The sequence below is a fragment of the Staurois parvus genome, unplaced genomic scaffold (assembly GCF_062004578.1).
Source record: "Staurois parvus isolate SC_StPar_1 unplaced genomic scaffold, SC_StPar_1.0 ptg000672l, whole genome shotgun sequence".
Lineage (NCBI taxonomy): Eukaryota > Metazoa > Chordata > Amphibia > Anura > Ranidae > Staurois > Staurois parvus.
In genome coordinates, this window is record NW_028318468.1 from 4052221 (window position 1) to 4068410 (window position 16190).

The 16190-nt window shown below is 41.1% G+C and overlaps 2 protein-coding genes across 7 annotated transcripts in view; both read right to left on the reverse strand.

Annotated features, from left to right (window-relative positions):
* Positions 1-16190, reverse strand: part of FAM184A (family with sequence similarity 184 member A) — a 327003-nt gene that overhangs the window by 110038 nt on the left and 200775 nt on the right. For all 6 annotated transcript variants that reach the window (XM_089652182.1, XM_089652183.1, XM_089652184.1 and 3 more), the window contains one exon: positions 9728-9889. In XM_089652182.1, coding sequence (XP_089508308.1) covers positions 9728-9889 — 162 coding nt within the window. The remainder of the gene's footprint in view (positions 1-9727; positions 9890-16190) is intronic.
* LOC149447734 (uncharacterized) lies at positions 608-8037 on the reverse strand. The gene is made up of 4 exons (XM_089652133.1): positions 7557-8037; positions 7480-7504; positions 6971-7391; positions 608-688 (listed from the first exon to the last, which is right to left on the reverse strand). Exons 1-4 carry the CDS (start codon positions 8035-8037, stop codon positions 608-610), a joined length of 1008 nt encoding a protein of 335 aa, XP_089508259.1.

The following is a 16190-nucleotide window of genomic DNA, read 5'->3' on the forward strand; positions in this document are numbered from 1 at the left end:
GATCACAAAATGATTTTCAAGTTCATGTCTTATATGCAGTATATATATACATTTTAAAAGTATAAATAACAAAATGAATAAGTAAAACATATAAGCGATGGTGTGTTCAGGGGAATCCCTCACCTATCTGGTTAGTTGTAGAGTTCTTTGCAAGCTCACAGGCCCAACCAGTCTCCACAGAGCCTATTCTTCCTTTTACTAGGTCTATCAAGTTACACTGTTAATTTATAGGTCAAAAGCAATAAATTAGTAAGCTCTTTTGGCCCTACTTCTCCAGGGAATAACAGGAGTGTACTTTGTTCATCCACATCACTGAGCTGGTCCAGACTCTGGAAAGTCGAGATCTGCCCAGTATCCCGACCGGTAGCTGGCTCAGCTCTCAGCACGCCGCTGAGAGCCTGAGCCAACTGCTCCCGCCCCATCCACAACCCAGCGCTCCAGTGAGCACTGGCGGGGCAGTATACAGAGTCAGTGACTGACAGTCCCCGACTCTCTGAAGACCAAGAAATGAGTGATCAGAAGTCTTTGATCACTCAGTTCTTGGTGTAGAGACAGTGTAGAGAGCTTTGTAACTCCCCTTTACTAAGGTCCTCTGGAAGGATAACATCTAACCTGCTAGCCAGTGGCATAGCAAATCATGCTTGCTTTGCACTCCAACATCCGTCTCCCTCCTAATGCCACTGTCAACCTAAAAAATAACAAGCAAAATTAATGTGTATTTAATTTGCAAGTGGCTATACCTTGGGTTATTGTGGATTGTGTCTAATAACTAGCACTTCACAAGAAATGATGAACTATATAGAAAAATATTTTTTATCTCTTTTAAGCATATCTAAACTAAAAAACAAAACAGTTACTGTATATATTACAACTTACCAGTCCTTAGATGTAATGGCTGCATTAGTTTTCCTTTTGTCAGGCTGTTTTCTTTTACTTTAACCTGGTGGTAACTTACTTTCTGTCTTAGTACAGAACATCTCCCTCTTTCTTTCCATAACATAGAGGCGAGTGTTCTGTAGTCCATAAAGATAACTGGGATCAATGTTAAATGGTAACAATCAGCAGAGGCTCAAAGCACAGGAAGTTATCAGGGGTATGCTGGGCAGTGAGAGCACACACACCAGCTCACCATGACTTCTTCACTTCTCCCCTCAGCGATCACCGGGGAAAGAGAGAAGTACAGGCAGCAAAGCAGCACAGAGCAGCCTGCTACCTGCTCCCTTTGATGAATGTCTGTCTGAACACTCATCAGAGAAAACTTACTGGCTGCCTCCTCCCATCTACTCAGCTAGGCAGAGGAAGAAGAAAGAGCATCAGCAGCCTCTCCTGGCTCAGTCTCACTGTAGGTAAGCATCTGTAGCTCCTCAGAGGCATAGCTCGATGTGAAGATCTGTACCTGGTTAGATCAGGTGGAGACCTGTGGCTAATATCTGCACTAAACTGAAGCACCGATTCTAGTTTAAAGGGTACTGAAACTGTGACATTCTTGCAACAAATTGCAATTTGCGGTTTTCCAGTGGCATAGTATATCTCTTCTGCAACAAAAAGCCTGCCTGTTCACAAATTTGTTTTGGGGAAAAGTTCTGCTTGAGCAGACCATAATGGAGCAAAAAAGTAGTTAATTGTTGGGGTTTACATTTACTTTCACCACAGTTTGGTCATTTTATTTCACCTATGGTCAGGGCCGGTGCTACCACTAGGCAAAATAGGCAGCCACCAGGGTGCACTGCCACCCAGGGAACATCCACGGCCACTCTGGTCCCTCCTCCCTCTCACTGGCTGATTCTGCTCCCTCCTCCTGTTCCTGGTCCCCCTGTACCTTCTCTCTGCTTTCTTTCCATCCCTTTGTCAGCTGCCTCTGGCTGTAGTGCTGCCCCAGAACCACAGCACTGTGCCCTGTACACAGCCTGTCCCTATCACACCTAGCAATTTTCAGAGCTCCCTTCCCTGAGTGATAGCGGGGAAAGGGGCAGGGAGCTGTCAGCCAGCCGAGTTCCCGGGAGTGGATTGGCTGAGTGCAGGCGGCCACACTCTCAGCCCCACTTCCTGAACATGGAGCAGAGCAATGCAAAGTTAGCTGTCAGTGTAAGCTGCATGCATTGGGATCTATAGAGAGCTGGGACCCTGGTGAGGTCCTATTAATGCATGCTGACTGCCCTGCTCCCCCTGGATAGGGTCTGCTCATAGTAAGCAACCTGTTGATCTATTCTCTGGCTCTGACAGGTCAAATATTAAGTGACAGCACCCAGCTCTGACCAAGGACAGGAGCATTTCCAACAGGGACAGTGTGGGGAAAGAGGGGAGGGTGCATGCTACCTGCACCCAGGGGTGTCCCTGCCTCTGACCCACCTTACAGGGTCACTATATCACTTTATATTTGCTGTGCACAGGCTGGTAATGCTATAGGGTGAGTCTTACATACCTATTACTTTGCAGTCCTGGGGGTGTTCCAAGGCGGGTGGGTCATGAAAGTCCTTGCAGGTTGGGCCCAGCATGGAGGAGGTGGTGTCAGGCATCATCTACTGGAGTAGGATCCGGAGGAGGAAACAGGCACTGGACAGGGTCTTCTCCTCCTAGCCCAATCTCTGCTGCTCCAGGGCTGACTCCTCACTCTGTAGCAGCCCTGACAGCATCGCCGGTTTAGTTTTACTGTTTTTGAACAATTTTGATGGGTTTTTTTTGGGGGGGGGGCAAGTAGCTGGTCTTGTCTAGGGCACAATATAGTCTAGCACTGGCCCTGTCTATGGTAATTGTGATAATCAAACACTGATGATACTCAAACAGGAAATTAGCGGTTGGCCTTACTAACGGTTTTAAAGTATTGGTGCCATAGTCCACTATGGGTTCTTCTATGCTGCTATCTTTCTGAAGTGGTGATTCATACGTTTTTAATTTAACTAGTTGCAGTCTTTGGGCATGCAACACATGCCCAACAAATTCATCATTGTACACAGGGCTTTTGTAGCACATCCAGTCTCTCTGTCTTCCTTCCGGGACATCCCCCCCCCCCAGTACAGTATACAATAATTTTCAGCTGTATACTCCGAGAAGACTTCTGTCAAAAAACCAGTCTTATTCAGTGTTTATAAACAACACTGCTATGTAACATATTGTTACTTTTGTATGTTTCTGTTCAAGCATCTGCAGATCAAAGAGATAAACTTAGATCTGCAAATTATGGTGTCCGTTTATGAAACTGAGATCAGCGGCGATCCTGAGGATCATTGTTGATCTCAGATCATTAGTGGTTTATGAAACAGAGATGATCAGCGGAGAACATGTTCTCCGCTGATCATCTCTGCACACAGAGAATCTGTCACTGACAGAAACAGAAACGGCCAGTTTATCAAGGAGCAATGTCAGCCCTTCACTGGCGATCTGTGTGAAAATTCTTCTTCCCAGATTCTCCAGCCCAGTGGTGGAGAATCAGGGAGAGAATAGTGAATCCCAGGAGAACTGAGGAGGAAAGAGGAAGATTATTGACTTCGAAAATCCCCCCTGCTTTTTACAACCCCCGATAGGGTAGAGCAAGTTAGAAACACAATTATATATGTGTGTGTGTGTGTCTGTATGCAGTGCAGTGGTGTAGTGAGCTACTGAGCAGTCTCCTCTGAGAGAGCCGACAAGAAAGCAGAGGTAATTTACTGCTTCTTAGTAAACTGTGTATTTGACTGATCTCTTACTGTAATCTCGCAACAGTTCTAGAGTTCTTTTCTTGAGTTCAAAATGTTTGTAGATCACTTCACTCCTCATTAGGAGAAGCGATACACACCGCTTCATAAACAGGCATTCAGAGGAGAACTGTCTCCTCTGAGAATGCCATTGAACTGAGCAGTGGTCATTTACCGCTGCATGCTAAACGGACACCTATGTCAGTTAAAGCAACCTGACAAGTAAAAAAAAGTTTGTTAAATAAAAAGTTGCTCTGTTTAACCCCTTATTAACCCTTAGTATACTCTAATCAGCCCTAATTAACTCCTTAGTTTCCTTCTCTCTTCAACTATTATCTTTCTTCTGATTTTTTTAAACCATTACTATTTACATTTTTCGCTTTGTTTGTTAATATTTTTACACACACAAACAAAATATGTATTGCATGCTTGTCACACTCACTGTGGAACCTATGGGGTGCATTGTGTAAAAAGACTGTTTGATCCTATCTTCTCTGATCTACCCCTTCTTCCACAGTCCCCAATCTATCTGTTGATTTTACAGAGCCCTATGAAGCACTGTGCACATGCTCAGTTTTGTTTTTACTGCTAGAGAGAGTTGTTTTTTTTTTTGGGGGGGGGTGCATGTGATCAGCAAAGGGGAAATCAGCACTGTCCAGACAGAGGGTCAGGGCTCATGCAGCCTCATAGGCTCATAGGACAGTAAGAGGAGAATTAAATCTCCTCCTGCAAACCTTAACCAGTGCTCGGCTGGACCCTGATAGAAATCACAAGACTGGTATATACTGCTGATGAGAAAAGGTACTTAGCAGGTTATATTTACTAAAATATTTGCATTTCCATGTTCTATGTACTGTGGGTCCTGGGTTTAGTAACACTTTAACCACATTAACTAAGCTCTGGAGAAAATGAGTACAACCGCACCTGCAAAGTGCACAGTCTATTTGCCTCTAGTAAATCAACCCCAATGGATTATTTTTTGATGAAAATATAACTGCATTGATTTGTGTTTTTATGTACAGTATCCCTGGTGTTCAAATTTAGCCTGCCTCCCTGTTTTTCAGTGTATGTCTCCATTTTATGGCTGAGAAACATAAAAAAGGAACTTCATTTAAATGAATTAATTTAATGAAAACTCTGGTTTATGCAAAAACATTACCTTGTGCAGTCTAAGAAGATGAAGCATATTTTGTAGCTATATTATGGAAGTAGCAGTAACATAACAAAAATCCTACAACAGTAGAAACTGTTCTTTGGGCTAAAGGTTCTCACCCTAGAAGCCCACTTTCACTCCTAGTTACAGAAGGCATTTTCAGTGAGAGAGCTGATTACAGCTCTTCGTAACACATTTTATTGCTGTGCAAAGATCCGTAGTTACATCATTGGTTTGGGGGTAACCAAACTTGAGAGTTTATAGCCACTGCTGTTTGGGCCCTAAAAAGTGCCCAGGGGTCCTAGGTCTGGTCATAAATGAGACTAATGTGTACCCTACAGTTTCTCCGTTGGCTCTTACTGTACATTTTTTGAGGTTAATCAAAACTCAATGGTTATTTTGCAAGCAATGATTTACATAATGCCAGATGAAGGATTCACTGGGCTTGTTAGCAAGATGTTTTCCTGTCCTTGGGGACAAATAACAAACAGAATGCAATGATCTTTGTGTAGGATAGAACAGCTCTAATGAAGCAGTCAGCTAGACTTCTGTGTGTTCTGCTGTTTCTTATCAGCACATACAACATACTCCCAGCTCACAACTGAGGATTCTGGAATAAGATAACCTAGGAATTATTTATTAGCTGACAGCTGAAGTCTTGCTGAATCATGTGGATGCTATGAAAGATGTATGTAGGCTTTGTTGACAAGAAATGCATCGGGATGCACTGAATTTCATATCTTTGTGAACCTGACCCATCCTGGAATGTCCTTTATTTTGTAATTTTATGTACTGAAACCCAGGAAAAAAACACATACAGTAGGAATGGTACTCTGAATACCTACAAAAAAAACCAGCATATTTGGCAAAACCATCAATATATTCAGTGTTATGTTGTTAATATCTCCAGATGAACCCTGGAGCAAAAAGAAAATGACCCCACAGTTACCAAAATCAGATAAGTTTTAAACCCAGCCCCTAAAAATTACTAAAATCATTTTGGAGTGGGTCTGGCAAATCTAGAAACCCAATCACAAATGAACAATTAGTATTTCCTCATTACACTGCTTTACTCTCAGTTGTAAAATTCTATTTTCTAAGTTTGCAGATATGCAGTCATGGACGTCAACACGTCTTATATCTGCCTGAACACTAAGACAGCCTAAACATGTCTATTTATTGACAGGTTACAATTCTCGGATTCACAGATTAAGCTCTTCACATGCTACATTAGCTGGGGAATATTTGTATATGGAAACTGGAATTTGCATACTTATATGCCCACCAAGGGCGGACTGACAACTGATGGGGCCCCCCGGGCAATAGGGGATCAAGGGGCCCCTGTGTCCTTGCCCAAACTCAAAAAAGCCTATGAAAAAGGTACCAGGGGCATCTCATGGGACCTTCAAAAAAAGGGGATTTGTGAAAAGAAATTCACAGAAAAAGCGGCTACATTATGAACAGAACGTGACACTCAGAAAAATTTCCAAAAATTATGCTTTATTACACATATATAAATATGACATATGGGCATTCGCCCTGGTTTACCATCACCTCAGTATGAGACAATACACATAGACAGACCTAAAACCATATAAAATGACACCAAGACCGGTCTTTATACTTGTGCAACAGAGAAAATGACTGCAAGAGTCTAATGTCCCTGTAGCACAGACACACAGGTGAACACTTCCCAAAAGAGGTGTATCCAAATATTATACCATAGGCATACCATAATATTGAATATTATAAATAGAACAATACCATAATGGTGAATCCCAGACAGGGAATCCAAAAATTGTACTATGGATATAAATATCACATGTATGCAAAACAGCAAGCACAATATGCGTCAAAAAGAGAACACCAAGCCTAGGCCTGTATGGAAGGAGACTTAAAAGTCCCCTTTGTCGCTTCTCTTAATAACAATATCTTTGGTCTCTTTTAGTTCTTTAAGAGCTTTTCTTTCTTTTTTGGTAAGATTATCACCAATTGGCATTTTCCACTCAAGATTTCTAAGGTCATCAGCAACAAAATCTAGAAATGTCGAGATCCTCATATTGGAGCGAATTTTCGGCATTTTTGTCGATCTAATATTCAGATCAACCTTCCTATTTATATAATTGGAATTATCCAGGTCTATTACACTCTCATCACCATCCTCATTTTCCTCTATGAGAGATATCAACATATCTAGCATCTTGCGGTCCTCAATGGACGGGTCAGAGGCCATGTCCTCCAAAATAGTGGGATTACCATGTATCATTCTCAAGAAAACTTTTCTTAGAAATAAGTTAACATCTTTAAATACCTCGAACTCGTCCATGGGGGTCACTGGTGAGAAGGACATACCTTTGTTCAACAAAGAAATATGTTCCCTTCTGAGTGGAAAATTAGCCAAATTGATTACCTTATTGTCATGGATATTCTCTTCTACTACCTCCTTTGGCTTCTTGTTCTGCCCTTGTCCTCCTGATGTTTGTTTTTTAAGGATTCCTCTACTTTCTTTTTGGATCCTCTTCCCATCTGTGATTGATGGATATGAGGAGGTTCTCCATTTTGTTGGTCTAAAAAAGAGACAGATTTTCCAAGATTTTCAGAGTCACTTTCACTGGACATGGTTTCTCCCATTGATCTAGAATGTGAGCGAAATACTCTCCGTTTAGATCGACTTCTACTTCTTTTTGTAGTGAGATCAAATATCTCACCTGTTTCCCAATCTTTTAGATCACGTCTAAATTTAGTTTGTTTAGTAGTTCTAAGATTTTTTTGTACTTTTTCAACTTCCTTTTTCAGTTGTTCATTATATTTTTCAAAGTTCTCCTGATTTTTGAAGGGATCTAAACCTAATGCACTTTTACTAATTGCCTGATCCAATTCTTCAAGTTGTAATTTTTCCTCCTCAACAATGAGTTTCATACCATTAATCCCATGTTCTATACACAGCACTTTCCATTTCTCCAAAAACCTTTCATTATGTAAATGTTCAGCTGGAATTACCTTGCTTCTCAAACCACGTGGGATAATACTCTGTCTAATATAAGCTTCCAAGAAGCATACATCCCATTTCCGATTAAGACGTTTAATAACAAGCTTTTTATGTTCCCTGAACTTAATTTTAATATCCTCATCTTCATTGGATAGATTTGGGCCTTCTGCTACAAAGGCTCGATGCATTTCCAACTCTACCTCCTCTCCCGGTATAAATGCCATGAATACAAGCCTCTCCACTCAATGCGCTCCAACCGTCTAAAAAATAAAACACTCATAAACTGAGGCGATGGTAAACCAAATTACCAAAGTCAAATAACCTCTTTTTAATTATATTCAACAAAGACTAGCAGCTATGCTAAGTATTTAGCCCCCCTTTTTTCTTCCATTAGAAACAATTGCAGGTTAGCTTTTTTGCATAAATGGGTGGGTCTTTACCCACTATAAATAGGAAATTGAAATGCAGTGGTTTCATTGGTCCTGACGAAGCTGAGTGAGATACGCCCATCGGCGAAACGCGTTGACGTCATACGTCAGATACGTCACTTCCGGTCATGCGCATCAGATGGAACGCACGCTGACCCATAAGGAGGAAGCCATTTTCACATGCCATGAGGCAAATGTGAGCAGCACAAGCGCCAAGAAGGGGCTGGAACCCGCAGTATATCGGCGGATGTCAGCGGTGGTTCCTAGGCCTTTGTGGCCGTGTATGGCAGTACCCATGAAGGATATCTCTTTCATTCCCAATACCCACAGCACAGGTGGTGAGTGGATTGTTACAGGACATTAGATATATGGTCCTCTGTGATCTTTATGACACCTATATATCTTATTGAGTGGAAACTCTGTCAGTGACTTCCCACATATCATTTATTTCACTACAGGATGGGGACATCATGGTGCGTTGTGTAGGATACAGGATATACTACATATATTTCAACAGGCAGAAGATCTTTTGGGATATGTCCTGTTTTCCCTACGAAAGGTGGTGTGTAGTCCACATATAGTGGTGAAGATACCATTTCAAGCAGAGTGTTGCTTTTTGCATCTTTTCCTCCACCCTGGGAATAAATGGGGCATATTTTCATTCAAGAGCTCTAGGATACAGCTGTTTACATTACAGATGAATGGGCCCCAACCACGTGTGCTGGCACAGGAATGTATTGCATCATATATTTGACTTTTAAGTCTCCTTCCATACAGGCCTAGGCTTGGTGTTCTCTTTTTGACGCATATTGTGCTTGCTGTTTTGCATACATGTGATATTTATATCCATAGTACAATTTTTGGATTCCCTGTCTGGGATTCACCATTATGGTATTGTTCTATTTATAATATTCAATATTATGGTATGCCTATGGTATAATATTTGGATACACCTCTTTTGGGAAGTGTTCACCTGTGTGTCTGTGCTACAGGGACATTAGACTCTTGCAGTCATTTTCTCTGTTGCACAAGTATAAAGACCGGTCTTGGTGTCATTTTATATGGTTTTAGGTCTGTCTATGTGTATTGTCTCATACTGAGGTGATGGTAAACCAGGGCGAATGCCCATATGTCATATTTATATATGTGTAATAAAGCATAATTTTTGGAAATTTTTCTGAGTGTCACGTTCTGTTCATAATGTAGCCGCTTTTTCTGTGAATTTCTTTTCACAAATCCCCTTTTTTTGAATGCCTCTTTTGGCTACTGAATGGAGACCAAATTTTGGGTGACATGATAATTCATTTGACAACCTCTTAATAACTATCTTTAATACATGCATCTCATGGGACCCCCTACTGAGCCCGGGCCCTCCGACAGTGCCCGAGTTTCCAAATGGTCAGTCCGCCCCTGATGCCCACACAGTTTTCCATGATAGCATAAAAATGATTCCATTTCATGCTGAATAGAACTATGCTACAGTTACCTGAACAGCAAATAAGGAATCACTAGTCTCTCTCAGTCTTTCTCGTGTTACATCAAGCTCATTTTGAAGTCTGTCTTGTGCATCTTTCAGACTTGTAATATGACACTCAGCAGAGCCAAGTCCTTGTTCATTCTTCTTCACCAAGTCTTGAAGTCGACAAACCTATTTAAATGTAAATGGCAGACTTTAGTCTTCCTCTAAATAACTAGAGAATTATAGATTGTACATTTTGCATACAAACAATACATATCTATCCGTTTCTTAACCATAGAAACCTTATGAGCAACAAGATCTATCAGTAGTCAACATAACATTGTTTCCTATGCTGTGTTTAAAGTGTAGTTAAAACAAAAAACAAAGAAATCAACACAAGGGACATAACTTAGGCTCCATTCACACTAGGTTTTTTCAAATCACGGGCAGAATCCATTCTGCCTGCTATTTGAAAATGCGCTGTAAAAGTGTGAAAACGCTCGATCATTCATTTCAATGGCACCTAAAAACACAGGGCATTTTTGCCACGATCACGGCACAGTTTTCTGCATTGCAAATGCACCGCGAACAAAATCGCCGGACACACGACGCTGTTTTTTCACACTTTTATAGCACGTTTTCAAATCGCATACAGAATCAAGGCGATTCCACTTGCAATCTGAAAAAACCTAGTGTGAATGGAGCCTTTCAGTCAATAGGATGTGTCCCTTGTGCTGATTTCTCTCCTGTCAGTAGAAATCCTCCTCCATCCATGCCCCCTCCCCATGCCATAATCTTCCAGTGTGGCAGGGGTTAATACAACTAATGGGTTGCCACAGGCTGTCATCAAGAGAGCCCAACTATACCCATCTTTTCCAACCACCTCCTACTTTCATAGAAGCCATACAACAGCCTCTGTCCTCCATCCAGAGATTCTGTTTCAGTCATAGAAGCTATAGCTATGCTTAGGCCTTAACATAGAAGTAGGGCCAAAGCTCTTTTGGCCCTACTTCTCCTGGGGATCACAGGAGTGTAAACCTGTGTCCCACATTCATCGGTCAGTGAGCGAAAATCCACTGCTGGCTAATGTCACTCCATTCCAAACTTTGGAAAAATCCCGACTTTAATGTTGGAATCCACCCAGATGCCTGACCAGCAGCTGGCTCAGCCTCTCAGCATGCCACCGAAAGTCTGAGCTAAGTGCTTCCACACCCTGCACAGCCCAGAGCTCCATTGTCACCGGCTCTCTGCTCATTGAAGACTGAAAACTGAGTGCAGATCAATTCTTGGACTTAGAGTTGGCTGGGGATGCAGCATTGCATCGATGATGCATCCACCTAGGTAAGTATGTTTGTTTGTTTTATCAATCCCGAACCTCTCTTTTAAAAACTACTGATAAGGTAAATGGAACATGGCTGTTTGTTTTAAACAAATGAGACCCCAATAACAGAGGTTTCAACTGAATGAGAAATCATTTCCAATTTATTAACCACTAAAAATAAACTTTATAGCTGTTTACAAAACCTTAGTATCGTTTGTATTATGTAAACAATTTCCTTAAGCACTGCTACATGGATGAAAAACTGTTTTTGCAAGATATAGGTATGACATTTTTTTCTAGTAGAGGTAGATAATTACATTTGAAGATGGGTGTTTACATTTTCATACTTCCTGAAGCAAACGGACAATTTTCTCAAGTGTTCAGTAAGTGTAAGCAGTAATCACCTCCGTAGCAATTTAACCAAGCATTGGCACATGCACCTGTCATGTATCTTCAGCAATCAACAGTATGGCAAGCTGTAGGTACTAGATTGACTTTACTTAATGTATAACTAAAGACAAAACTTTATTTATAGTTTTGGATAGACTGGAGAGAGATTAGACCACCTATACAGTTTTACTGTGGTTTGTGAGTCATTAAAAGTGACGACAAAATAGATTCCATTATAGACATTATAATTCTGGAAGACAATCAAATGATGAGTATTTTTTTCTTCTTTTAATTTACACATAAAACCAATATCACTGTAGTTTGGAGCTTACATCAGTTGCTGATATCTGAAGACCTGTGAAACCAGTATAGGTAAACAATTATAAAAAAATAAAATAAAAATCTTGCAAGTTTTACAGGGAAAATTATATTTTTAAATATCAGATATCCCTTTGATCTATTCAAATCTCTTTGGCATATGACCTGCTTACAGATAACAACATCAATGGTGATAATTTATGGCATAGAAAGTGTTTACTTCAAGAAAAAGACATATGGCAATGAGCTCTTACAGTTCACACACATATAATAACAATTAGCAAAACAAGATTAAAAATTTATCCAAATCAACTTTTATTTGTCCATTATATAGCAGGCTTTCAGAACAACCATACTGAAAAATATATTGTAGGGCATGAGAATGCCAAGTCTCAATTTTCCAGTTCAGCAGGAGTAGGTTGACAGAAGCAACAAGCTGGCACTGTCAGCTCCAGGAAGGGATGCTCTATCATGGTCTTGAGAACGCCTCTAGTTGCCTCTGGAAGCCTACATGTAAGCCCCAGCCACTATGGGTTGCTTATGCTCCATAATATATATTTCAGCACACTGTTAGTTCTGAAATCCTGCTTTGTATTAGGATCATATAAAGGCATTTGGAAACTTTTTCTTCTAATAATAAACAAAGTGATTTCTGCAATCTGGCGAACTCTTGTGTTTCTTTTTATTGTATATTTTTGTTATTTTATTGGGAAACTGTCCAAAAGCTTGCAAAGATCTGCAAGACTGCCAATCTGTTGTTCAGGCCATCTACTTTCTAACAGTAGCTAACCCTGTCAATAGAAAAAATAAAGTCAGACTTTACTAGCACAGAGAGGAACATGCACTACAACATATAAAACCATCATCCATTTTTTATTCCATACAATTCATAAAACCACATATAACCTTGTTACATATGCTAAAATCAATTGCTTATATATAATTTTCTGCTGATATATGGTTTGTACCCACTGCTACTTATCACCCACACAAAAAAAAGAGGCTTATTTAACTTGCTTCTTAAACATTAAAATATCTACAGCCCTGTGGAGATAAGTCTTCATAGGTCAACGTGTTTCTCAATTAGCTTCTTGAGGAAACATTGAGGAGAGTTGCAGAGGTAAGTAAATATGAAAGGGAATAACTTGAAAATATACATGTCGGTATACAGTATGTTACATATTATATTAGATAAATGATCCACACCTCAAGCCTGTAACCCTGGCAGTCATGTAGGGAACTCCCGGGGCGGGCACCGAGACATTAAAAAGAGAAGGTATGATCAAGGAAGGCTCATCTGACTATATTTAGATTAAAAATATGAATATAAAATGACTACATCTCATAGCATCTTCCTACAATCTTAAGAGTTATACTTTAACTTTATTTCATTCACAGCAGATGTCTTGGGATTGTAGAAAATGGCTTAATCCAATCCTACAGGAATAAAAGCTATCCATAAGATCGATGACTTGGTAAGTATTACGTCAGCGCTGGCAAGGGCTGATCTACTGAACCTAACTGAGAATATGACACAGGCTTCAAGTAGTTATTGTATAACATGTAAAAATATTCATATTTGTGTATGTGCTTGTTCCAGTATAACAATTTGATTCTGTGCCAGTTATATATACTGCATAAACCATAAGCCTCTCAAAAACAAGGACTATTGGGTATGTACCAACCATTCATGAGGCAGAAAAAGAAAATATGGCACAAACTCTCTTTTATATTGGGGTAAGCAGGGTAAGGTTCAGTGGATCAACAAGCTGGGTTATTTTCACTAAAGTCAAATAAGTACACTGCTCAAACAATTAAAGGAACACTTTTTAACCACTTGCCGATCACGTGGCAAAAGGCCGCTGTGATTGGCCGTTTACCACATCACGTGATCAGCTGTATCCATAGGACACAGCGATCACGGTAATTGTCAGGTGTGCGGGAGGGTGCGTTCTGGGAGGATGTCATATGACACCCTCCCAGAACTGGACAACTGTGCTGTAGCTGTCATTCGGCTATATTGCGGTTGGCAAGTGGTTAATCTGACTATAACATCAAGTCAATTAAACTCCTGGGATATTGATCTGGTCAGTTAAATAGCAGAGGGGGTTGTCAATCAGTTTCAGCTGCTTTGATGTTAATGAAATTAACAATAGATGCACTAGATGGGCAACAATGAGACGATGCCCAAAACAGGAATGGTTTTACAGGTAGAGGTCACTGACTCACATTTTTTACCCTACTCATCTTTTCTTACTGTTTTTCACTAGTTTTGCATTAGGCTAGGTTCAGTGTCAGTACTGGTAGCATGAAGTGATACCTGGACCCTACAGAGGTTGCACAGGCAGTCCAACTCCTACAGGATGGCACATGAATATGTGCCATTGCCAGAAGGTTTGCTGTGTCTCTCAGCACAGAGCATGGAGCAGATTATAGGAGATAGGCAGTTACTCTAGGAGAGCTGGACAGGGCTGTAGAAGGTCCTTAACCCATCAGCAGGACCAGTATCTGCTCCTTTGTGCAAGGAAGAACAGGATGAGCATGGGCAGAGCCCTACAAAATGACCTCCAGCAGGCCACTGGTGTGAATGTCTCTGACCAATCAGAAACAGACTTCATGAGGGTGGCCTGAGGGCCCAACGTCCTCTATTGGGCCCTGTGTTCACTGCCTGGCACCATACAGATCGATTGGCATTTGTCCTTGAACACCAGAATAGGCAGGTCTGGCACTGGTGCCCTGTACTTTTCCCAGATGAGAGCAGGTTCGCCCTGAACACAAGTGACAGATTTGAAAGGGTTTGGAGAAGCCGTGGAGAACGTTATGCTGCCTGTAACATCATTCAGCATGACCATTTTGGTAGTGGGCCAGTGATGGTCTGGGGAGGCATATCCATGAAGGGACGTACAGACCTCTACAGGCTAGACAATGGCACCTTGACTGCCATTAGGTATTGGGATGAAATCCTTGGACTGGACCCACTGTCAGACCCTACACTGGTGCTGTGGGTCCTGGGTTCCTCCTGGTGCATAACAATGCCCGGCCTCATGTGACGAGAGTATGCAGGCAGTTCCTGGAGGATGAAGAAATTGATACCACTGAATGGCCTCCACGCTTGTCTGATCTAAATCCAATAGAACACCTCTGGGATATCATGTTTTGGTCCATCCAATGCTGTCAGGTTGCACCTCAGACTGTCCAGGAGCTCAGTGATGCCCTGGCCCAGATCTGGGAGTAAATACCCCAGGGCACCATCTGTCGTCTTATTAGCAGCATGCCCGACATGCAAACTACTGGGTACCATTCTGAATTGCTGCAATGAAATTTCAGCAAAATGGATTAGCCTGCTGCATAGTTTTTTCACTTTGATTTTCGGAGGTGTCTTTGAATTCAGTCCTCTGTAGGTTGATAATTTTAATTTCCATCAAATGATGGGGCATCTTTACGTTCCTAACACATTACCCAGTCCATATCAGTATAGATATCCAGCATCATATTTTGAGATCTGATGTGTTTTCAAAATGTTCCTTTAATTTTTTTGAGCAGTGTAGTAAATGCTGCCCTGAGCACCTTTATAAACAGTCAAAGTTCTCACAACTGACACCTGCCTACACTGAAGGAGGGACCTGAGATGGCTTGAAAGCCTGTAACTGGTTAAAGAGAAAAACAATGATAAGAATAATAACAGACAGAAGAAAAATCAAAATCAAATCAACATTTGTTCTGACTACCCTTTGGCTTCAAACAAGCATCAATTATTATACTGGCACACTTTGTACACTTACACAAACCCAGTGATTTTGTAGGATTAGAGGCAGGTGTATAATTAAACAAATATACCAAGCAGATGCTAATTATCATCAATTTCATATGCAGTCATAGTAGCCACATTTGAGCTACCCATCAGGGTATCCAAGGACTCTACCCATGTACACCAAATGTTTGTGATTTCCTTTGGGCATTAATGAGCCTTATAAATGTATCCAGTGTATTGCTATCAATTTTTGTACATAAAAGAAGAGTAACACCAGGAATTTCTTAGTAGCATTATTCCTCTCATCTTTGAAAGTTATCTACTAAAAACTCAGTTGCCTGTGATCAAAAAGGTCTAATCCGGCTTCACTCCCACACCATGTGGATAAATGTTCAATCAGTCAGTTTACACTTGTGGCATAAAGCATCATCTTTTATTTTCATACGACATCTCATCCCAAGCTTCCCCTGCCACTGCTGGCCAGCACAGCGGGTTCTCGCACAGTGGATAGAGCCCCGAACTATGACGGATCACTTAGAACCTGTTTTTACTGCCACCTTGTAAGTGTTTTTAACTGTTCTTATTAAAGTGAACCTGGATATTCTGCACTTAGAAGCGCCTTCCGGTCTCACCTATTCACTGGATGGACACAGCTCACAGTTCACCTATTCACTGATGGACACAGCTCTTCTATTCTTGACCATAGGGAC

What these genes read in the sequence shown, in the direction of transcription:
- LOC149447734 (XM_089652133.1), bottom strand. Translation starts at nt 8,037, where the DNA reads ATGGCATTTATACCGGGAGAGGAGGTAGAGTTGGAAATGCATCGAGCC. An exon ending in GAAGTCGATCTAAACGGAGA is followed by an intron (nt 7,392 to 7,479) that starts GTATTTCGCTCA and finishes TCTCTTTTTTAG; the next exon opens with ACCAACAAAATGGAGAACCT. An exon ending in ATGAGGATGGTGATGAGAGT is followed by an intron (nt 689 to 6,970) that starts GTAATAGACCTG and finishes GTTATTTTTTAG; the next exon opens with GTTGACAGTGGCATTAGGAG.